Source organism: Salmo salar, chromosome ssa17, assembly GCF_905237065.1.
Source record: "Salmo salar chromosome ssa17, Ssal_v3.1, whole genome shotgun sequence".
Lineage (NCBI taxonomy): Eukaryota > Metazoa > Chordata > Actinopteri > Salmoniformes > Salmonidae > Salmo > Salmo salar.
Window position 1 is genome coordinate 84,821,015 of NC_059458.1, and position 24,633 is coordinate 84,845,647.

Consider the following 24,633-nt stretch of genomic DNA (forward strand, 5'->3'; position numbering starts at 1 on the left):
CAGAGCACTAGGTGAAGTAGTGCACTACTTTTAGCCAGAGCACTAGGTGAAGTAGTGCACCACTTTTAGCGAGAGCTCTAGGTGAAGTAGTGCAATACTTTTAGCCAGAGCCCTAGGTGAAGCAGTGCAGTGTAAAGACAAAGGTACCATTTCAGATGCAGCCAGAGAGAAGCTCAGAATACATCCTCCCAGATTCAGAGCCATAACCACCAAGACAACACGCCACAAAGCCAAGCAGAGCCAAAATCAACACCAAACCATTCAATCATTCCCATCAAATCACAGCTGTTTACATCACAAGCCAAGAGATCATACAATCAGAGATCAGGTGATTTTGAGATCATGATTAGGATATCGCTCGATTCCCATCAGCTGCTTTTGATCAAAATCCCATCTCTGGGCAGTTAAGTGATTGTCAGGACATTGTGCATAGCGTGGCAATATAGGAGGCTTTACACCCGTGCACACATGCACTGTTCCCCCCCACCCACACAAATCCATCCAGGCACCCACCGATCCCCTTTCCAGGACCCACTGAAACATCTCCTGGTGCTTGACCACTAGCCAGCTCTCGGTCTCACACACACACACAGCCTGCCTCAGCTCATCCAAGTGCTCACAGCACTCTCCGCTCCATCCCTTCCATCCCTTCACCTCTATCTCCATCCTTCCATCTCTACTGAGGAGTCTTTCCACATCAACTATCCTCCCAGACGCTGTCTGCTTCCTCACTCACACTCAGCCTAACAACTCTGTCTGACAAGGGCATGTTGGGAAACAAGAGGTTCCAGGAGACATTGTTCATTGTGAAAACACATTATTGAGCTGTAGTCCATTGTGCTCAGGTTATCCACACCACTCGCCTGCTAGCAGAGCCTTTTGTACATCCATAGCCCACTTTATTTCCTGTCTAGAAGTCTGCGATTATGCACGGACGCTCAAATGGCTATTCTACTGTGTCTAGTCTCCTCTCCTGTCTGAAACACCCTGTTGAGGCCTAGCAACACCTCTCCTGTCTGAAACACCCTGTTGAGGCCTAGCAACACCTCTCCTGTCTGAAACACCCTGTTGAGGCCTAGCAACATCTCTCCTGTCTGAAACACCCTGTTGAGGCCTAGCAACACCTCTCCTGTCTGAAACACCCTGTTGAGGCCGAGCAACACCTCTCCTGTCTGAAACGCCGAGCAACACCTCTCCTGTCTGAAACTGTTGAGGCCGAGCAACACCTCTCCTGTCTGAAACGACGCCGAGCAACACCTCTCCTGTCTGAAACACCCTGTTGAGGCCTAGCAACACCTCTCCTGTCTGAAACACCCTGTTGAGGCCGAGCAAATAGCAACACCTCTCCTGTCTGAAACACCCTGTTGAGGCCTAGCAACACCTCTCCTGTCTGAAACACCCTGTTGAGGCCGAGCAACATCTCTCCTGTCTGAAACACCCTGTTGAGGCCTAGCAACACCTCTCCTGTCTGAAACACCCTGTTGAGGCCGCAGCAACACCTCTCCTGTCTGAAACACCCTGTTGAGGCCGAGCAACACCTCTCTTGTCTGAAACACCCTGTTGAGGCCGAGCAACACCTCTCCTGTCTGAAACACCCTGTTGAGGCCGAGCAACACCTCTCCTGTCTGAAACACCCTGTTGAGGCCTAGCAACACCTCTCCTGTCTGAAACACCCTGTTGAGGCCTAGCAACACCTCTCCTGTCTGAAACACCCTGTTGAGGCCTAGCAACACCTCTCCTGTCTGAAACACCCTGTTGAGGCCTAGCAACACCTCTCCTTGGGGAAAGCAGAACAGCCTGGTACATTACAGTCTGTCCCCCAAATGGCACCCTTTTGTCAAAGGTAGTGCACTATATAGGGAGCCATTTGGGATATAACCTACATTGCAAACCAGCTCAGTCGTGGGGTAGCCGGGGGCCCTGTCTGCACCACAGACAGATGTTAGATGAATCCATGCTTTGGCCCACAGAGCACCACTAATGGCTCACATCCAATGGGGTGACATGCAGGCAGACACCTCCCCCGCCAAGCACGGATGGTCAGAAAGCACCACATGCCATGAGCTCAGAGACATGAACAGCAGAGCCCGAAGACACATGATCAGATGTTTACTCATATCACCTTCAGAACATTTCACATAGTCAACAAATCATCCAATAACAGACTGTCTGACAAGTCTTACATTACCCATCAACATAACCCCACCTTAGACTTACCATTACCCCTCTCATCTTAAGACTTACCATAAGCTGCTTCCTCCCACTCAGGCCGCCCCATCTCCCACACAACCCATAGACATAACCCCACCATCTTTACATAGCCCCACTCAGCCTCCTGTCCTGTTCTGTTCTGTCCCTTCACTGTCACAGAATACTATGGTAACTCCAACGTGAGCCTTGAGTCTACAGCCTAAACCCTAAGCCAGGGCCTGCTAGAGCAGCTGAAATACAGAACTAGACACCATCTAATAACACAGACAGTGTGGTGTGACACTATCGTGCCGTGGTCCGTTTATTAGCCTCCAGTGAGACACCATTATGTGTGTGTGTGTGTGTGTGTGTGTGTGTGTCTTGTCCTCATTCTACAGTGGACTAGGACTGGGTTACCATGGTAAAACAGCAGATTACGATTTACTGTACTTCAGAAAATGAGTGACTATAGCAGGTCAGAGTTGGAAGAAAAATACAGAAATAATTCAGTTTATTGACACTTTTTGGGGGGGGGGTTACAAGACATGATCATTTTAGTTCCATGGTTTAACAAATTTTATAACAATATATTCAATGTATACAAACAGTATCTGTTTTATACATAATTAAAATGTTAATTCTCCACATAAGCCATCCATAAGCAAGTCTGTGTGTATATAATTAGTGTATATTGCAAGTCAGTGGTCTGAAACTGGCAGTTAGACTGGTCAGTCTCCATTGTCCCTCACAGTGCTGTGTGTTTATATTCACCTGTGGTCTACATACCTTGTCTCTGTGTGTGTGTGTGTGTGTGTGTGTGTGTGTGTGTGTCTGTGTGTGTGTGTGTGTGTGTGTGTGTGTAGACAGCTTTCGACAGCCTGTCATTACAGTGTGGCCTGCCAGTGCCCTCTGGCCACGGATGTAGTCTCCAGCTCTCCACAAACTGACCCTAGATCTGCCTGTCAGCTGCTACTCCACCCTACAGCTGACCACAACAACCCCTGACCCTTAGTCAGCCCTTATAATAGGACCCCAACCAGACCACCTGGGTTCAAATACTATTTGAAATCTTTAACATACTTTCAGCGTTTGCTTTAGTCTTCCTGGAGACGTAAATTGATCCATTGCCCCCAGGCAAGCTCAGTCAAGCACAGATGAAGTATTTGCAATGATTTCAAATGGTGTTTGAACCCAGCTCTGACCCTCACTCCCAGCCCATCTTCTGTCCCTGTGTCTGGTCCCTAGTCTGTTTTGGTCAGTAGTACCACAGCCCAACAGAGTTAGGGAAGTAGGTTAGGTAGTAAAAGCCCTAACGTAACCACGTACTTGATGCCGTTTCCGTCGGCGACCGTTGCTCGGCGATGGACATGGTCGACACCTTCCTGGGCGGGTGTTCTCCATGGGCCGCCGTAACCGTGGCCGTAGCCTTGGAGGACCATGAAGGTCTGGAACACTCCCCTCCTCCATCTCCCTTCACATCAGGGAAGTCTGAGTGCAGAGGATTGGTGAAGCTCAGAGCAGTCCTGACAGGGGTGGAGGTGGAGGAGAGGGGCTGGGAAGAGGACAGATTGGAGATGGGGAGGCTCTCTGACCCAGCCACCAGGGCTGGAGGCGTGGGGGGCTTTCTCTGGGCTGATCCAGCCTGCCTGACCCCCCCTTCTCCCCCTTAAGGGGCAGGTGGTTGGGGCGGGAGGAGGGGTCCAAAGGCGCCCTGGTGTGTTATGTTGGGGGCCCCCGTCGGCCCCTGAGTCCTCAGAAAGAGAGGAACTGGAGGTGTTGGAGCGGGCCTTGAAGGCAAGGGATCTATGCAGCTTGCTGTTACCATCGAAGCTCTTAGGACCCTCCTGTAACGGAACCTTCTGTATCTCAATACTCAGCTTCCTCTCTAGACGCACTGCCCCGTCCACTGGGGAGGGGGAGGAGGGAGAGGGGGCCTGGGCAGGGGGGCCTCCTGAGGGGACACTGTCCAACGATGTCTTGTTATAGTTCTCCTTCAGGTCGGGGGCTTGTTGGGCTTTCTGGGGCTGCTGTTGTTGTTGTGCAGAGGCCAGGACGTGGATGACAGGCTTGGGGTGGTAGCGGTCGTTGTCCTGACGTACGTTGGTGACGGTGGGGAAGGCAGAGGGGGGAGATGGGGTCAGGATGGGAGGAACCGGGCGTGGCTCTGGGGGCTGAAGGATCTCCTCTTTCACGTCCCCTTCCAACTGACTGCTGAGAGAGAGGGAGTGGGGGGGAAATGGGAGAGAGATATAAAGACAGCGAATAGCAATTCAAACTTCATATTTATGCCACTAGATGGCAGACTTCAATGTACACGACAATAGCGGGGCAAAACGTGTCTAAATCCAAAACAACTTCTCTAAACGTGCATAATATCATGGATTTACCACAGTAATCTACCTGAAATACATCACAACATAAGAGCAGATCATCTAATACAATGTGTGTAACGCAGTTACCTAGTGACCCCGGGGAGTTACCTAGTGACCACGGGGAGTTACCTAGTGACCACGGGGAGTTACCGAGTGACCACGGGGAGTTACCTAGTGACCACGGGGAGTTACCGAGTGACCACGGGGAGTTACCGAGTGACCACGGGGGGGTTACGCAGTTACCTAGTGACCACGGGGGGTAACGCAGTTACCTAGTGACCACGGGGGGTAACGCAGTTACCTAGTAAACACGGGGGGTAACGCAGTTACCTAGTGACCACGGGGGGTAACACAGTTACCTAGTAAACACGGGGGTAACGCAGTTACCTAGTAAACACGGGGGGTAACGCAGTTACCTAGTAAACACGGGGGGGTAACGCAGTTACCTAGTAAACACGGGGGGTAACGCAGTTACCTAGTAAACACGGGGGGTAACGCAGTTACCTAGTAAACACGGGGGGGTACCTAGTGACCACGGGGAGTTACCTAGTGACCACGGGGAGTTACCTAGTGACCACGGGGAGTTACCTAGTGACCACGGGGAGTTACCTAGTGACCACGGGGGGGTAACGCAGTTACCTAGTGACCACGGGGGGTAACGCAGTTACCTAGTGACCACGGGGGGTAACGCAGTTACCTAGTGAACACGGGGGGGTAACGGGGGTGTACGCAGTTACCTAGTGAACACGGGGGGTAAACGCAGTTACCTAGTGAACACGGGGGGGTAACGCAGTTACCTAGTAAACACGGGGGGTAACGCAGATACCTAGTAAACACGGGGGTAACGCAGTTACCTAGTAAACACGGGGGTAACGCAGTTACCTAGTAAACACGGGGGTAACGCAGTTACCTAGTAAACACGGGGGTAACGCAGTTACCTAGTAAACACGGGGGGTAACGCAGTTACCTAGTAAACACGGGGGTAACGCAGTTACCTAGTAAACACGGGGGGTAACGCAGTTACCTAGTAAACACGGGGGGGTAACGCAGTTACCTAGTAAACACGGGGGGGTAACGCAGTTACCTAGTAAACACGGGGGGGTAACGCAGTTACCTAGTAAACACAGGGGGGGTAACGCAGTTACCTAGTAAACACAGGGGGGTAACGCGGTTACCTAGTAAACACGGGGGGGTACCTAGTAACCACGGGGAGTTACCTAGTAAACACGGGGGTAACAGTTACCTAGTGAACACGGGGGGTAACAGTTACCTAGTGAACACGGGGGTAACAGTTACCTAGTGAACACGGGGGGTAACAGTTACCTAGTGAACACGGGGGTAACAGTTACCTAGTGAACACGGGGGGTAACAGTTACCTAGTGAACACGGGGGGTAACACAGTTACCTAGTGAACACGGGGGTAACAGTTACCTAGTGAACACGGGGGGTAACACAGTTACCTAGTGAACACGGGGGTAACAGTTACCTAGTGAACACGGGGGGTAACAGTTACCTAGTGAACACGGGGGGTAAACAGTTACCTAGTGAACACGGGGGGTAACACAGTTACCTAGTGAACACGGGGGGTAACACAGTTACCTAGTGAACACGGGGGTAACAGTTACCTAGTGAACACGGGGGGTAACACAGTTACCTAGTGAACACGGGGGGTAACAGTTACCTAGTGAACACGGGGGGTAACACAGTTACCTAGTGAACACGGGGGTAACAGTTACCTAGTGAACACGGGGGTAACAGTTACCTAGTGAACACGGGGGGTAACAGTTACCTAGTGAACACGGGGGGTAACAGTTACCTAGTGAACACGGGGGTAACAGTTACCTAGTGAACACGGGGGGTAACAGTTACCTAGTGAACACGGGGGGTAACAGTTACCTAGTGAACACGGGGGGTAACAGTTACCTAGTGAACACGGGGGGTAACACAGTTACCTAGTGAACACGGGGGGTAACAGTTACCTAGTGAACACGGGGGGTAACACAGTTACCTAGTGAACACGGGGGTAACAGTTACCTAGTGAACACGGGGGTAACACAGTTACCTAGTGAACACGGGGGTAACAGTTACCTAGTGAACACGGGGGTAACAGTTACCTAGTGAACACGGGGGTAACAGTTACCTAGTGAACACGGGGGTAACAGTTACCTAGTGAACACGGGGGGTAACAGTTACCTAGTGAACACGGGGGTAACAGTTACCTAGTGAACACGGGGGGTAACAGTTACCTAGTGAACACGGGGGGTAACAGTTACCTAGTGAACACGGGGGTAACAGTTACCTAGTGAACACGGGGGTAACAGTTACCTAGTGAACACGGGGGTAACAGTTACCTAGTGAACACGGGGGTAACAGTTACCTAGTGAACACGGGGGTAACAGTTACCTAGTGAACACGGGGGTAACACAGTTACCTAGTGAACACGGGGGTAACAGTTACCTAGTGAACACGGGGGTAACAGTTACCTAGTGAACACGGGGGTAACAGTTACCTAGTGAACACGGGGGTAACAGTTACCTAGTGAACACGGGGGTAACAGTTACCTAGTGAACACGGGGGTAACAGTTACCTAGTGAACACGGGGGTAACAGTTACCTAGTGAACACGGGGGTAACAGTTACCTAGTGAACACGGGGGGTAACACAGTTACCTAGTGAACACGGGGGTAACAGTTACCTAGTGAACACGGGGGTAACAGTTACCTAGTGAACACGGGGGTAACAGTTACCTAGTGAACACGGGGGGTAACAGTTACCTAGTGAACACGGGGGTAACAGTTACCTAGTGAACACGGGGGGTAACAGTTACCTAGTGAACACGGGGGTAACAGTTACCTAGTGAACACGGGGGGTAACAGTTACCTAGTGAACACGGGGGTAACAGTTACCTAGTGAACACGGGGGGTAACAGTTACCTAGTGAACACGGGGGTAACAGTTACCTAGTGAACACGGGGGTAACAGTTACCTAGTGAACACGGGGGGTAACAGTTACCTAGTGAACACGGGGGGTAACAGTTACCTAGTGAACACGGGGGTAACAGTTACCTAGTGAACACGGGGGGTAACAGTTACCTAGTGAACACGGGGGTAACAGTTACCTAGTGAACACGGGGGTAACAGTTACCTAGTGAACACGGGGGGTAACAGTTACCTAGTGAACACGGGGGGTAACAGTTACCTAGTGAACACGGGGGGTAACAGTTACCTAGTGAACACGGGGGGTAACAGTTACCTAGTGAACACGGGGGGTAACAGTTACCTAGTGAACACGGGGGTAACAGTTACCTAGTGAACACGGGGTAACAGTTACCTAGTGAACACGGGGGTAACAGTTACCTAGTGAACACGGGGGGGTAACAGTTACCTAGTGAACACGGGGGGTAACAGTTACCTAGTGAACACGGGGGTAACAGTTACCTAGTGAACACGGGGGGTAATACCACAGTAGACCTCTATTTCCTCCACTGTGACATAACAGTGGAATCTGGCTGAATGGAACTCAGAGAGAGATAGTCGACCAGCCTTCCTTTCCAGGAAACTGAGGTTGTCTGCTAGAGTGGGTGACATGGTAACCACAGAGGGATGGAACATTCAGAACTTCAGAAACGTGTGTGAACTGTCAAGTTCCATCTCCTGAACTCTCACACACACACTTTCAGCAGGATGTGGTCGTGTGCCAAATAAAGATCACATGACAAACGCAGGTTAATGCCCTGCACATGACTACGCAGTACACACACAGTCAGTGTGTTCTCAGAGAGTCAGCCAGCCAGCTAGGACTACAGTCAGCCAGCCAGCTAGGACTACAGTCAGCCAGCCAGCTAGGACTACAGTCAGCCAGCCAGCTAGGTCTACAGTCAGCCAGCCAGCTAGGACTACAGTCAGCCAGCCAGCTAGGTCTACAGTCAGCCAGCCAGCTAGGTCTACAGTCAGCCAGCCAGCTAGGTCTACAGTCAGCCAGCCAGCTAGGTCTACAGTCAGCCAGCCAGCTAGGTCTACAGTCAGCAAGCCAGCTAGGTCTACAGTCAGCCAGGCAGCTAGGTCTACAGTCAGCCAGCCAGCTAGGTCTACAGTCAGCTAGCTAGGACTACAGTCAGCTAGCTAAGACTACAGTCAGCTAGCTAGGACTACAATCAGCGAGGACTACAATCAGGCAAGTGGCTTGAAGAAGATCTCCGTTACTATCAGTAGCTACAGGTAACTGTCAAAATAAAGGAAACACCAACATAAAGTGTCTTAATAGGGCGTTGGGCCACAGCGAGCCAGAACAGATTTAATGCACCTTGGCATAGATTCTACAAGTGTCTGGATCTCTATTGGAGGGATGTGACACCATTCTTCCAAGATAAATTCCATCATTTGTTTTTTTGATGATGGTTGTTGAAAACGCTGTCTCAGTCACTGCTTCAGAATCTACCAGAAATGTTAAATTAGGTTGAGATCTGATGACTCACACACACACACACACACACTTTAAGCCCCCTATGCTCCTTTGAGACTCAGTCACAGAGATCTCTTCTTCTAGCCATGGTAGCCAAGATAATGGGCAACTGGGTATTTTTATACATGACCCTAAGCATGATGGGATGTTAATTGCTTAATTAACTCAGGAATCAGACCTGTATGGACCACACTTTCAATATACTCTGTGTTCCTCATTTACTCTAGTGTTTCCTTTATTTTGTCAGTTACCTGCATGTTGTTGATGAGTAGGGCATGATGGGATCTTTGGGGGCAGAATATCACAGCTGTTCCTGTCTATTGATCTGAACAAGCTCAGAACAACCTATTATGGTGCTGATGACCACCATAGAGCTCCTAATATACCATTACCGAGGGTTTGATTCACGCAATGGCCACACGTACTGAGTACAGGTCCTAGACCAGACCAGAGAGTCTCCAGTACTGAGTACAGGTCCTAGACCAGAGAGTCTCCAGTACTGAGTACAGGTCCTAGACCAGACCAGAGAGTCTCCAGTACTGAGTACAGGTCCTAGACCAGACCAGAGAGTCTCCAGTACTGAGTACAGGTCCTAGACCAGACCAGAAAGAGTCTCAAGTACTGAGTACAGGTCCTAGACCAGACCAGAGAGTCTCCAGTACTGAGTACAGGTCCTAGACCAGACCAGAAAGAGCCTCCAGTACTGAGTACAGGTCCTAGACCAGACCAGAGAGTCTCCAGTACTGAGTACAGGTCCTAGACCAGACCAGAGGGTCTCCAGTACTGAGTACAGGTCCTAGACCAGACCAGAGAGTCTCCAGTACTGAGTACAGGTCCTAGACCAGACCAGAAAGAGCCTCCAGTACTGAGTACAGGTCCTAGACCAGAAAGAGCCTCCAGTACTGAGTACAGGTCCTAGACCAGAAAGAGCCTCCAGTACTGAGTACAGGTCCTAGACCAGACCAGAGAGTCTCCAGTACTGAGTACAGGTCCTAGACCAGACCAGAGAGTCTCAAGTACTGAGTACAGGTCCTAGACCAGACCAGAGAGTCTCCAGTACTGAGTACAGGTCCTAGACCAGACCAGAGAGTCTCCAGTACTGAGTACAGGTCCTAGACCAGACCAGAAAGAGCCTCCAGTACTGAGTACAGGTCCTAGACCAGACCAGAGAGTCTCCAGTACTGAGTACAGGTCCTAGACCAGACCAGAAAGAGTCTCCAGTACTGAGTACAGGTCCTAGACCAGACCAGAGAGTCTCCAGTACTGAGTACAGGTCCTAGACCAGACCAGAGGGTCTCCAGTACTGAGTACAGGTCCTAGACCAGACCAGAGAGTCTCCAGTACTGAGTACAGGTCCTAGACCAGACCAGAGAGTCTCCAGTACTGAGTACAGGTCCTAGACCAGACCAGAAAGAGTCTACAGTACTGAGTACAGGTCCTAGACCAGACCAGAGAGTCTCCAGTACTGAGTACAGGTCCTAGACCAGACCAGAGAGTCTCCAGTACTGAGTACAGGTCCTAGACCAGACCAGAAAGAGCCTCCAGTACTGAGTACAGGTCGTAGACCAGACCAGAGAGTCTCCAGTACTGAGTACAGGTCCTAGACCAGACCAGAAAGAGCCTCCAGTACTGAGTACAGGTCCTAGACCAGAGAGTCTCCAGTACTGAGTACAGGTCCTAGACCAGACCAGAAAGAGCCTCCAGTACTGAGTACAGGTCCTAGACCAGACCAGAGAGTCTCCAGTACTGAGTACAGGTCCTAGACCAGACCAGAAAGAGCCTCCAGTACTGAGTACAGGTCCTAGACCAGACCAGAAAGAGCCTCCAGTACTGAGTACAGGTCCTAGACCAGACCAGAAAGAGCCTCCAGTACTGAGTACAGGTCCTAGACCAGACCAGAAAGAGCCTCCAGTACTGAGTACAGGTCCTAGACCAGACCAGAGAGTCTCCAGTACTGAGTACAGGTCCTAGACCAGACCAGAGAGTCTCCAGTACTGAGTACAGGTCCTAGACCAGACCAGAAAGAGTCTCCAGTACTGAGTACAGGTCCTAGACCAGACCAGAAAGAGTCTCCAGTACTGAGTACAGGTCCTACACCAGACCAGAGAGCCTCCAGTACTGAGTACAGGTCCTAGACCAGAGAGTCTCCAGTACGGAGTACAGGTCCTAGACCAGACCAGAAAGAGCCTCCAGTACTGAGTACAGGTCCTAGACCAGACCAGAAAGAGTCTCCAGTACTGAGTACAGGTCCTAGACCAGACCAGAGAGTCTCCAGTACTGAGTACAGGTCCTAGACCAGACCAGAGAGTCTCCAGTACTGAGTACAGGTCCTAGACCAGACCAGAAAGAGTCTCCAGTACTGAGTACAGGTCCTAGACCAGACCAGAGAGTCTCCAGTACTGAGTACAGGTCCTAGACCAGACCAGAGAGTCTCCAGTACTGAGTACAGGTCCTAGACCAGACCAGAGAGTCTCCAGTACTGAGTACAGGTCCTAGACCAGACCAGAAAGAGTCTCCAGTACTGAGTACAGGTCCTAGACCAGAGAGTCTCCAGTACAGAGTACAGGTCCTAGACCAGACCAGAGAGTCTCTAGTACTGAGTACAGGTCCTAGACCAGACCAGAGAGTCTCCAGTACTGAGTACAGGTCCTAGACCAGAAAGAGTCTCAAGTACTGAGTACAGGTCCTAGACCAGACCAGAGAGTCTCCAGTACTGAGTACAGGTCCTAGACCAGAGAGTCTCCAGTACTGAGTACAGGTCCTAGACCAGACCAGAGAGTCTCCAGTACTGAGTACAGGTCCTAGACCAGAAAGAGTCTCAAGTACTGAGTACAGGTCCTAGACCAGACCAGAGAGTCTCCAGTACTGAGTACAGGTCCTAGACCAGACCAGAGAGTCTCCAGTACTGAGTACAGGTCCTAGACCAGACCAGAGAGTCTCAAGTACTGAGTACAGGTCCTAGACCAGACCAGAGAGTCTCCAGTACTGAGTACAGGTCCTAGACCAGACCAGAGAGTCTCCAGTACTGAGTACAGGTCCTAGACCAGACCAGAGAGTCTCCAGTACTGAGTACAGGTCCTAGACCAGACCAGAAAGAGCCTCCAGTACTGAGTACAGGTCCTAGACCAGACCAGAGAGTCTCCAGTACTGAGTACAGGTCCTAGACCAGACCAGAGGGTCTCCAGTACTGAGTACAGGTCCTAGACCAGACCAGAGAGCCTCCAGTACTGAGTACAGGTCCTAGACCAGACCAGAAAGAGTCTACAGTACTGAGTACAGGTCCTAGACCAGACCAGACAGAGCCTCCAGTACTGAGTACAGGTCCTAGACCAGACCAGAGAGTCTCCAGTACTGAGTACAGGTCCTAGACCAGAAAGAGTCTCCAGTACTGAGTACAGGTCCTAGACCAGACCAGAGAGCCTCCAGTACTGAGTACAGGTCCTAGACCAGACCAGAGAGTCTCCAGTACTGAGTACAGGTCCTAGACCAGACCAGAGAGTCTCCAGTACTGAGTACAGGTCCTAGACCAGACCAGAAAGAGCCTCCAGTACTGAGTACAGGTCGTAGACCAGACCAGAGAGTCTCCAGTACTGAGTACAGGTCCTAGACCAGACCAGAAAGAGCCTCCAGTACTGAGTACAGGTCCTAGACCAGAGAGTCTCCAGTACTGAGTACAGGTCCTAGACCAGACCAGAAAGAGCCTCCAGTACTGAGTACAGGTCCTAGACCAGACCAGAGAGTCTCCAGTACTGAGTACAGGTCCTAGACCAGACCAGAAAGAGCCTCCAGTACTGAGTACAGGTCGTAGACCAGACCAGAAAGAGCCTCCAGTACTGAGTACAGGTCCTAGACCAGACCAGAGAGTCTCCAGTACTGAGTACAGGTCCTAGACCAGACCAGAGAGTCTCCAGTACTGAGTACAGGTCCTAGACCAGACCAGAAAGAGTCTCCAGTACTGAGTACAGGTCCTAGACCAGAGAGTCTCCAGTACAGAGTACAGGTCCTAGACCAGACCAGAGAGTCTCCAGTACTGAGTACAGGTCCTACACCAGACCAGAGAGCCTCCAGTACTGAGTACAGGTCCTAGACCAGAGAGTCTCCAGTACGGAGTACAGGTCCTAGACCAGACCAGAAAGAGCCTCCAGTACTGAGTACAGGTCCTAGACCAGACCAGAAAGAGTCTCCAGTACTGAGTACAGGTCCTAGACCAGACCAGAGAGTCTCCAGTACTGAGTACAGGTCCTAGACCAGACCAGAAAGAGTCTCCAGTACTGAGTACAGGTCCTAGACCAGACCAGAGAGTCTCCAGTACTGAGTACAGGTCCTAGACCAGACCAGAGAGTCTCCAGTACTGAGTACAGGTCCTAGACCAGACCAGAGAGTCTCCAGTACTGAGTACAGGTCCTAGACCAGACCAGAAAGAGTCTCCAGTACTGAGTACAGGTCCTAGACCAGACCAGAGAGTCTCCAGTACTGAGTACAGGTCCTAGACCAGACCAGAGAGTCTCCAGTACTGAGTACAGGTCCTAGACCAGACCAGAGAGTCTCCAGTACTGAGTACAGGTCCTAGACCAGACCAGAGAGTCTCCAGTACTGAGTACAGGTCCTAGACCAGACCAGAAAGAGTCTCCAGTACTGAGTACAGGTCCTAGACCAGACCAGAAAGAGTCTCCAGTACTGAGTACAGGTCCTAGACCAGAGAGTCTCCAGTACAGAGTACAGGTCCTAGACCAGACCAGAGAGTCTCCAGTACTGAGTACAGGTCCTAGACCAGACCAGAGAGCCTCCAGTACTGAGTACAGGTCCTAGACCAGAGAGTCTCCAGTACGGAGTACAGGTCCTAGACCAGACCAGAAAGAGCCTCCAGTACTGAGTACAGGTCCTAGACCAGACCAGAAAGAGTCTCCAGTACTGAGTACAGGTCCTAGACCAGACCAGAGAGTCTCCAGTACTGAGTACAGGTCCTAGACCAGAAAGAGTCTCCAGTACTGAGTACAGGTCCTAGACCAGACCAGAAAGAGTCTCCAGTACTGAGTACAGGTCCTAGACCAGACCAGAGAGTCTCCAGTACTGAGTACAGGTCCTAGACCAGACCAGAAAGAGCCTCCAGTACAGAGTACAGGTCCTAGACCAGACCAGAAAGAGCCTCCAGTACAGAGTACAGGTCCTAGACCAGACCAGAAAGAGCCTCCAGTACTGAGTACAGGTCCTAGACCAGACCAGAAAGAGCCTCCAGTACTGAGTACAGGTCCTAGACCAGAAAGAGCCTCCAGTACTGAGTACAGGTCCTAGACCAGACCAGAAAGAGCCTCCAGTACTGAGTACAGGTCCTAGACCAGACCAGAAAGAGCCTCCAGTACTGAGTACAGGTCCTAGACCAGACCAGAGAGTCTCCAGTACTGAGTACAGGTCCTAGACCAGACCAGAAAGAGTCTCCAGTACTGAGTACAGGTCCTAGACCAGACCAGAGTCTCCAGTACTGAGTACAGGTCCTAGACCAGACCAGAGGGTCTCCAGTACTGAGTACAGGTCCTAGACCAGACCAGAGAGTCTCCAGTACTGAGTACAGGTCCTAGACCAGACCAGAAAGAGTCTCCAGTACTGAGTACAGGTCCTAGACCAGACCAGAGAGTCTCCAGTACTGAGTACAGGTCCTAGACCAGACCAGAGAGTCTCCAGTACTGAGTACAGGTCCTAGACTAGAGAGTCTCCAGTACTGAGTACAGGTCCTAGACCAGACCAGAGAGCCTCCAGTACTGAGTACATGTCCTAGACCAGACCAGAAAGAGCCTCCAGTACTGAGTACAGGTCCTAGACCAGAGAGTCTCCAGTACGGAGTACAGGTCCTAGACCAGACCAGAGAGTCTCCAGTACTGAGTACAGGTCCTAGACCAGACCAGAAAGAGCCTCCAGTACTGAGTACAGGTCCTAGACCAGACCAGAGACTCTCCAGTACTGAGTACAGGTCCTAGACCAGAGAGCCTCCAGTACTGAGTACAGGTCCTAGACCAGACCAGAGACTCTCCAGTACTGAGTACAGGTCCTAGACCAGAGAGCCTCCAGTACTGAGTACAGGTCCTAGACCAGAAAGAGCCTCCAGTACTGAGTACAGGTCCTAGACCAGACCAGAGAGTCTCCAGTACTGAGTACAGGTCCTAGACCAGACCAGAAAGAGTCTCCAGTACTGAGTACAGGTCCTAGACCAGACCAGAAAGAGCCTCCAGTACTGAGTACAGGTCCTAGACCAGACCAGAGAGTCTCCAGTACTGAGTACAGGTCCTAGACCAGAAAGAGCCTCCAGTACTGAGTACAGGTCCTAGACCAGACCAGAGTCTCCAGTACTGAGTACAGGTCCTAGACCAGAAAGAGTCTCCAGTACTGAGTACAGGTCCTAGACCAGACCAGAAAGAGCCTCCAGTACTGAGTACAGGTCGTAGACCAGACCAGAAGAGTCTCCAGTACTGAGTACAGGTCCTAGACCAGACCAGAAAGAGTCTCCAGTACTGAGTACAGGTCCTAGACCAGACCAGAGAGTCTCCAGTACTGAGTACAGGTCCTAGACCAGAAAGAGCCTCCAGTACTGAGTACAGGTCCTAGACCAGACCAGAAAGAGTCTCCAGTACTGAGTACAGGTCCTAGACCAGACCAGAAAGAGCCTCCAGTACAGAGTACAGGTCCTAGACCAGACCAGAAAGAGCCTCCAGTACAGAGTACAGGTCCTAGACCAGACCAGAAAGAGCCTCCAGTACTGAGTACAGGTCCTAGACCAGACCAGAAAGAGCCTCCAGTACTGAGTACAGGTCCTAGACCAGACCAGAAAGAGCCTCCAGTACTGAGTACAGGTCCTAAAGACCAGAAAGAGCCTCCAGTACTGAGTACAGGTCCTAGACCAGACCAGAAAGAGCCTCCAGTACTGAGTACAGGTCCTAGACCAGACCAGAAAGAGTCTCCAGTACTGAGTACAGGTCCTAGACCAGACCAGAGAGTCTCCAGTACTGAGTACAGGTCCTAGACCAGACCAGAAAGAGTCTCCAGTACTGAGTACAGGTCCTAGACCAGACCGAGAGTCTCCAGTACTGAGTACAGGTCCTAGACCAGACCAGAGGGTCTCCAGTACTGAGTACAGGTCCTAGACCAGACCAGAGAGTCTCCAGTACTGAGTACAGGTCCTAGACCAGACCAGAAAGAGTCTCCAGTACTGAGTACAGGTCCTAGACCAGACCAGAGAGTCTCCAGTACTGAGTACAGGTCCTAGACCAGACCAGAGAGTCTCCAGTACTGAGTACAGGTCCTCAGACCAGAGAGTCTCCAGTACTGAGTACAGGTCCTAGACCAGACCAGAGAGCCTCCAGTACTGAGTACAGGTCCTAGACCAGACCAGAAAGAGCCTCCAGTACTGAGTACAGGTCCTCAGACCAGAGAGTCTCCAGTACGGAGTACAGGTCCTAGACCAGACCAGAGAGTCTCCAGTACTGAGTACAGGTCCTAGACCAGACCAGAAAGAGCCTCCAGTACTGAGTACAGGTCCTAGACCAGACCAGAGACTCTCCAGTACTGAGTACAGGTCCTAGACCAGAGAGCCTCCAGTACTGAGTACAGGTCCTAGACCAGACCAGAGACTCTCCAGTACTGAGTACAGGTCCTAGACCAGAGAGCCTCCAGTACTGAGTACAGGTCCTAGACCAGAAAGAGCCTCCAGTACTGAGTACAGGTCCTAGACCAGACCAGAGAGTCTCCAGTACTGAGTACAGGTCCTAGACCAGACCAGAAAGAGTCTCCAGTACTGAGTACAGGTCCTAGACCAGACCAGAAAGAGCCTCCAGTACTGAGTACAGGTCCTAGACCAGACCAGAGAGTCTCCAGTACTGAGTACAGGTCCTAGCCAGACCAGAAAGAGCCTCCAGTACTGAGTACAGGTCCTAGACCAGACCAGAGTCTCCAGTACTGAGTACAGGTCCTAGACCAGAAAGAGTCTCCAGTACTGAGTACAGGTCCTAGACCAGACCAGAAAGAGCCTCCAGTACTGAGTACAGGTCCTAGACCAGACCAGAAAGAGCCTCCAGTACTGAGTACAGGTCCTAGACCAGACCAGAAAGAGTCTCCAGTACTGAGTACAGGTCCTAGACCAGACCAGAGAGTCTCCAGTACTGAGTACAGGTCCTAGACCAGACCAGAAAGAGTCTCCAGTACTGAGTACAGGTCCTAGACCAGACCAGAGAGTCTCCAGTACTGAGTACAGGTCCTAGACCAGACCAGAAAGAGCCTCCAGTACTGAGTACAGGTCCTAGACCAGACCAGAGAGTCTCCAGTACTGAGTACAGGTCCTAGACAGACCAGAAAGAGTCTCCAGTACTGAGTACAGGTCCTAGACCAGACCAGAAAGAGTCTCCAGTACTGAGTACAGGTCCTAGACCAGACCAGAAAGAGTCTCCAGTACTGAGTACAGGTCCTAGACCAGACCAGAAAGAGTCTCCAGTACTGAGTACAGGTCCTAGACCAGACCAGAGAGCCTCCAGTACTGAGTACAGGTCCTAGACCAGACCAGAAAGAGCCTCCAGTACTGAGTACAGGTCCTAGACCAGACCAGAGAGTCTCCAGTACTGAGTACAGGTCCTAGACCAGAAAGAGTCTCCAGTACTGAGTACAGGTCCTAGACCAGACCAGAAAGAGTCTCCAGTACTGAGTACAGGTCCTAGACCAGACCAGAAAGAGTCTCCAGTACTGAGTACAGGTCCTAGACCAGAGAGTCTCCAGTACTGAGTACAGGTCCTAGACCAGACCAGAAAGAGCCTCCAGTACTGAGTACAGGTCCTAGACCAGACCAGAGAGTCTCCAGTACTGAGTACAGGTCCTAGACCAGAAAGAGTCTCCAGTACTGAGTACAGGTCCTAGACCAGACCAGAGAGTCTCCAGTACTGAGTACAGGTCCTAGACCAGACCAGAGAGTCTCCAGTACTGAGTACAGGTCCTAGACCAGACCAGAGAGTCTCCAGTACTGAGTACAGGTCCTAGACCAGACCAGAAAGAGTCTCCAGTACTGAGTACAGGTCCTAGACCAGACCAGAAAGAGTCTCCAGTACTGAGTACAGGTCCTAGACCAGACCAGAGAGTCTCCAGTACTGAGTACAGGTCCTAGACCAGACCAGAAAGAGTCTCCAGTACTGAGTACAGGTCCTAGACCAGACCAGACAGCATCCAGTACTGAGTACAGGTCCTAGACCAGACAGCATCCAGTACTGAGTACAGGTCCTAGACCAGACAGCATCCAGTACTGAGTACAGGTCCTAGACCAGACAGCATCCAGTACTGAGTACAGGTCCTAGACCAGACAGCATCCAGTACTGAGTACAGGTCCTAGACCAGACAGCATCCAGTACTGAGTACAGGTCCTAGACCAGACAGCATCCAGTACTGAGTACAGGTCCTAGACCAGAAAGAGTCTCCAGTACTGAGTACAGGTCCTAGACCAGACCAGAGAGTCTCCAGTACTGAGTACAGGTCCTAGACCAGAGAGTCTCCAGTACTGAGTACAGGTCCTAGACCAGAGAGTCTCCAGTACTGAGTACAGGTCCTAGACCAGACCAGAAAGAGTCTGGTCTAAAGAAAGAGAAAGAGAGCTCAGCCGGAGGCCGAGATGTGGTTCCACATCAAACAAACCGCAGGCTAGAACACCAACCAGGGCTGAGTATATGCAGTGTTGTTGAATACGTGATGAAGTCACTGTACTGTACCTGCGTATGCGGGGTGGTTTGGGGGGCGGTGTGTCCCATCGCTCCTCATCTGACTGGTGTCCAGCTTTCTCTGGGCTGAGCCCATCGTCCTGAGGAGGCGAAACAGAGGGATGAAGAAAAAAGAAAATATCATTTGGGTGTGTCTGCAGTGGTTCTAATGACAGCAAGGCACCATGGTTTCCAGTCCTGTTCATATCATCACTGGGATTTCCTATACATAGTCCCAGGGGCTGGCTGTGTACTCACAGTCCATTTTAAAACAGTAGGTGTGTGTGCAGCGTCCAAACCTATATCGAACACGATGGGGTAAGGAGGTCAGCTAAGGTCACCCTGGTCATGTGTGCCAGTGTGTGTGGTGTGTGTGTGGCTATTGGTCCTGCCATTGTCCCAGGCACCTGATCCTAAATAGGGAGATTATACTGGATAGTCTGTGTCCAAACATTGTTTATGTGTAAAAGCACAGCTAGTTTTCATTTGTTGCTAGCTAGTTGCTAAACATAGCCAACAGTGGGACTATACATGTGCCTGTATAGACATGATTACACAGAATACACACAGCCTACATATACCCTAATACACAAATTGTCGACCACACTATCTACTAAGAGAGTTCTCATCTGTATTATTCGTAGTCGTCTATTTACCACCACAAAGCAAAGCTGACACTAAGACCGCTCTCAACCAACTCTATAAGGCCATAAGCAAAGAAGAAAATGCTCACCCAGAAGCGGCGCTCCTAGTGGTCGGGGACTTTAATGCAGGAAAACTTAAATCAGTTTTAACACATTTTTACCAGCATGTCACATGTGCAACCAGAGAAAAAAAAACTCTAGACCACCTTTACTCCACACACAGAGATGCATACAAAGCTCTCCCCCACCCTCCATTTGGCAAATCTGACCACAATTCCATCCTCCTGATTCCTGCTTACAAGCAAAAACTAAAGCAGGAAGTACCAGTGACTCACTCAATACGGAAGTGGTCAGATGACGCGGATGCTACACTACAGGACTGTTTTGCTAGCACAGACTGGAATATGTTCCGGGATTCATCCAATGGCATTGAGGAGTACACCACATCAGTCACTGGCTTCATCAATAAGTGCCTCGATGATATCGTCCCCACAGTGACTGTACGTACATATCCCAACCAGAAGCCATGGATTACAGGCAACATCCGCATCGAGCTAAAAGCTAGAGCTGCTGCTCTCAAGGAGAGCGAGACTAATCCGGACGTTTATAAGAAATCCCGCTATGCTCTCAGACGAACCATCAAACAAGCAAAGGGTCAGTCAGGACTAAGATTGAATCCTACTACACCGGCTCTGACGCTTGTCGGATGTGGAAGGGCTTGAAAACTATTACGGACTACAAAAGGGAAACCCAGATGCGAGCTGCCCAGTGACGCGAGCATACCAGACGAGCTAAATGCCTTTTATGCTCGCGTTGAGACAAGCAACACTGAAGCATGCACGAGAGCACCAGCTGTTCTGGATGACTGTGTGATAACACTCTCGGTAGCCGATGTGAACAAAACCTTTAAAACAGGTCAACATTCACAAAGCCGCTGGGCCAGAAGGATTACCAGGACGTGTATTCAAAGCATGCACGGACCAACTGTCAAGTGACTTCACTGACATTTTCAACCTCTACCTGACAGAGTCTGTAATACCTACATGTTTCAAGCAGACCACCATAGTCCCAGTGCCCAAGGGAGCGAAGGTAACCTGCCTAAATGATTACCGCCCCATGGAACTCACGTCAGTAGCCATGAAGAGCTTCGAAAGGCTGGTCATGACTCACATCAACAGCATCCTCCCGGATACCCTAGACCCACTCCAATTCGCATACCGCCCCAACATATCCACAGATGACGCAATCTCAATCGCACTCCACACCACCCTTTCCCATCTGGACAAAAGGAACACCTATGTGAGAATGCTGTTCATCTACAGCTCAGCGTTCAACACCATAGTGCCCACAAAGCTCATCACTAAGCTAATGACTAAACACCTCCCTCTGCAACTGGATCCTGGACTTCCTGAAGGGCCACCCCCAGGTGGTAAGAGTAGGCAACAACACGTCTGCCACGCTGATCCTTCACACTGGGGCCCCTCAGGGGTGTGTACTTAGTCCCCTCCTGTATTCCCTATTCACCCACGACTGCCTGGCCAAACGCGACTCCAACACCATCATTAAGTTTGCTGACGACACAACAGTGGTAGGCCTGATCAATGACAACGATGAGACGGCCTATAGGGAGGTGGTCAGAGAACTGGCAGTGTGGTGCCAGGACAACCTCTCCCTCAATGTGAGCAAGACAAAGGAGCTGATCGTGGACTACAGGAAAAGGCGGGCCAAACAGGCCCCCATTAACATCGACGGGGATGTGGTGGAGCGGGTCGAGAGTATCAAGTTCCTTGGTGTCCACATCACCAACAAACTATCATGGTCCAAACATAACAAGACAATCATGAAGAGGGCACGACAAAACCTTTTCCCCCTCAGGAGACTGAAAAGATTTGACATGGGTCCCCAGATCCTCAAAAGGTTTAACAACTGTACCATCGAGAGCATCCTGACCGGTTGCATCACCGCCTGGTATGGCAACTGCTCGGCATCTGAACGTAAGGCTCTACAGAGGGTAATGCGAACGGCCCAGTACATCACTGGGGCCAAGCTTCCTGCCATCCAGGACCTATATAATAGGTGGTGTCAGAGGAAAGCCTAGTAAAATGTCAGAGACTCCAGTCACCCAAGTTATAGACTGTTCTCTCTCCTACCACACGGCAAGCGGTACCGGAGCACCAAGTCTAGGACCAAAAGGCTCCTCAACAGCTTCTACCCCAAGCCATTAGACTGCTGAACAATCCATAAAAATCGCCACCGGACAATTTACATTGACCCCCCCCTCTTGTACACTGCTGCTACTCGCTGTTTGTGTGTTACCTATGCATAGTCACTTCGCCCCCACCAACATGTACAGATTACCTCAACTAGCCTGTACCCCTGCACACTGACTCGGTACCGGTGGCCCCTGTATATAGCCTCGTTATTGTTATTCTCATTGTGTTACTTTTTATTATTACTTTTTATTTTAGCCTACTTGGTAAATATTTTCTTCTTCTTGAACTGCATTGTTGGTTAAGGGCTTGTTAGTAAGCATTTCACGGTAAAGTCTACACTTGTTGTATTTGACGCATGTGGCAAATACATTTTGATTTGATTTATCGTGTGACTAAGTAATTTTTCTTTCTCTCTTGGCCTCTGTTCGTCATAGTGGAGTAACATCCTGTCTTTCTTTAGCTTCGGACACGTCCTCTCTCTCTGTGTGAGAGTGAGAGAGAGAGTGAGTAGTCAGTGTTTGTGTGATACAGTATATAAATCCCAGCCAGAGTGAATGTGTGTGTTCTGCCAGACAGATGTTCAGTAGGGAAGTAGAGATCTGCAGAGAGGACCCAATTAAAGCAAATGGGTAGGGTCTCTCTCTCCCTCTCTTTATTCTTTCTCCTGACTCCCTCTCGCTCTCGCGCTACAGGCTTCTGTGATAGCAGGAAGAAAGGAAGAGAGAGGGAGGAAGAGAGAGGAAGAGAGCAACACAGACAGAGTTCTGCCACACCTTGAGGCCAGTCAAATTCTTAGAACACAGCCGTGTGTGTGTGTGTTCACAGAACTCTCTGACCAGCCCATCTGCTCAGTGAATCAGTTTAGAAGCTCTTATTGTTGTGAGTTAATAACATTTCCTGGAGACAAAAAGTACAGTGTGTTTAAGAGGGAGAAACAGTGTGTGTGTGTGTGTGTGTGTGTGTGAGAGAGGAAGGGAGGGAGTGTGTGTGTCCAGTGTGTTTGTGTATGACACAGAATGAGTGAGTGAGTGAGTGATTGTAGAGAGGGGGGGAAATGGGGCAACATGGCCAGCCGTTCTGTTTCTGAGGAGGAATTTAGAACCTGAAGCACTTCAGAGGAAGACAGACATTTCTTAGTGTTGTGGGGGAGTGAGTGTGATGGGGTGTTGTGAGATGGGGAAGAAGAGGCAGAATATCGCCCAGCTAGAGCGGTGACGTCGCCCAGCTAGAGCGGTGACGTCGCCCAGCTAGAGCGGTGACGTCGCCCAGCTAGAGCGGTGACGTCGCCCAGCTAGAGCGGTGACGTCGCCCAGCTAGAGCGGTGACGTCGCCCAGCTAGAGCGGTGACGTCACCTAAGCTTGAGTTGTCAAGTATTTGGGAGGTATTGGGGTTGTGCGAGGTAGAAATGTAATGTTAGACGTGGTGGTAATGTAATGTAATGTTAGACGTGGTGGTAATGTAATGTAATGTTAGACGTGGTGGTAATGTAATGTAATACGTGGTGGCGCTGTAATGTAATACGTGGTGGCGCTGTAATGTAATGTTAGACGTGGTGGTAATGTAATGTTAGACGTGGTTGTAATGTAATGTTAGACGTGGTGGTAATGTAATGTAATGTTAGACGTGGTGGTAATGTAATGTTAGACGTGGTGGTAATGTAATGTTAGACGTGGTGGTAATGTAATGTTAGACGTGGTGGTAATGTAATGTTAGACGTGGTGGTAATGTAATGTTAGACGTGGTGGTAATGTAATGTAATGTTAGACGTGGTGGTAATGTAATGTAATGTTAGACGTGGTGGAAATGTAATGTAATGTTAGACGTGGTGGTAATGTTAGACGTGGTGGTAATGTAATGTTAGACGTGGTGGTAATGTAATGTTAGACGTGGTGGTAATGTAATGTAATGTTAGACGTGGTGGTAATGTAATGTAATGTTAGACGTGGTGGTAATGTAATGTAATGTTAGACGTGGTGGTAATGTAATGTAATGTTAGACGTGGTGGTAATGTAATGTAATGTTAGACGTGGTGGTAATGTAATGTTAGACGTGGTGGTAATGTAATGTAATGTTAGACGTGGTGGTAATGTAATGTTAGACATGGTGGTAATGTAATGTAATGTTAGACGTGGTGGTAATGTAATGTAATACGTGGTGGTAATGTAATGTAATGTTAGACGTGGTGACGCCTGTAATGTTAGACGTGGTGGTAATGTAATGTAATGTAGCGTGGGGGTAGCGTAGCGCGGGGGTAGCGTAGTGCGGGGGTAGTGTAGCGTAGTGTGGGGGGGTAGTGCAGCGTAGTGTGGGGGGGTAGTGTAGCGTAGTGTGGAGGTAGTGCAGCGTAGTGTAGTGTAGTGTTGGAGTAGTGTAGTGTAGTGTTGGGGGTAGTGTAGTGTTGGGGTAGTGTAGTGTTGGGGGTAGTGTAGCGTACTGTGGGGGTAGTGTAGCGTACTGTGGGGGTAGTGTAGCGTAGTGCGGGGGTAGTGTAGCGTAGTGCGGGGGTAGTGTAGTGCGGGGGTAGTGTAGTGTAGCGTGTGGAGGTAGTGCAGCGTAGTGTGGGGGTAGTGTAGTGTAGTGTTGGGGTAGTGTAGTGTAGGGGTAGTGTAGTGTAGGGGTAGTGTAGTGTAGGGGTAGTGTAGTGTTGGGGGTAGTGTAGCGTACTGTGGGGGTAGTGTAGCGTACTGTGGGGTAGTGTAGCGTACTGTGGGGTAGTGTAGTGCGGGGGTAGTGTAGTGCGGGGTAGTGTAGTGCGGGGGTAGTGTAGTGCGGGGGTAGTGTAGTGTAGTGTAGGGTAGTGTAGTGTAGTGTAGGGGTAGTGTAGCGTAGTGTGGGGTAGTGTAGTGTGGGGGTAGTGTGGGGGTAGTGTAGTGTGGGGGTAGTGTAGTGTGGGGGTAGTGTAGTGTGGAGGTAGTGTAGTGTGGGGTAGTGTAGTGTGGGGGTAGTGTAGCGTAGGGTAGTGTAGCGTAGTGTGGGGTAGTGTAGTGTGGGGGTAGGGGTAGTGTAGCGTAGTGTAGTGTAGTGTAGCGTAGCG

At 50.5% G+C, this 24,633-nt stretch overlaps 1 protein-coding gene across 1 annotated transcript in view; it reads right to left on the reverse strand.

The window, feature by feature from the left end:
* LOC106598037 (tyrosine-protein phosphatase non-receptor type 12) overlaps positions 1-24,633 on the reverse strand; it is a 122,092-nt gene that overhangs the window by 14,221 nt on the left and 83,238 nt on the right. The window contains exons 12-14 of the mRNA XM_045698674.1: positions 18,754-18,842; positions 3,879-4,401; positions 3,517-3,832 (exon numbers count right to left, since the gene is read on the reverse strand). Of these exons, the coding sequence (XP_045554630.1) occupies positions 3,517-3,832; positions 3,879-4,401; positions 18,754-18,842 (928 nt within the window). The remainder of the gene's footprint in view (positions 1-3,516; positions 3,833-3,878; positions 4,402-18,753; positions 18,843-24,633) is intronic.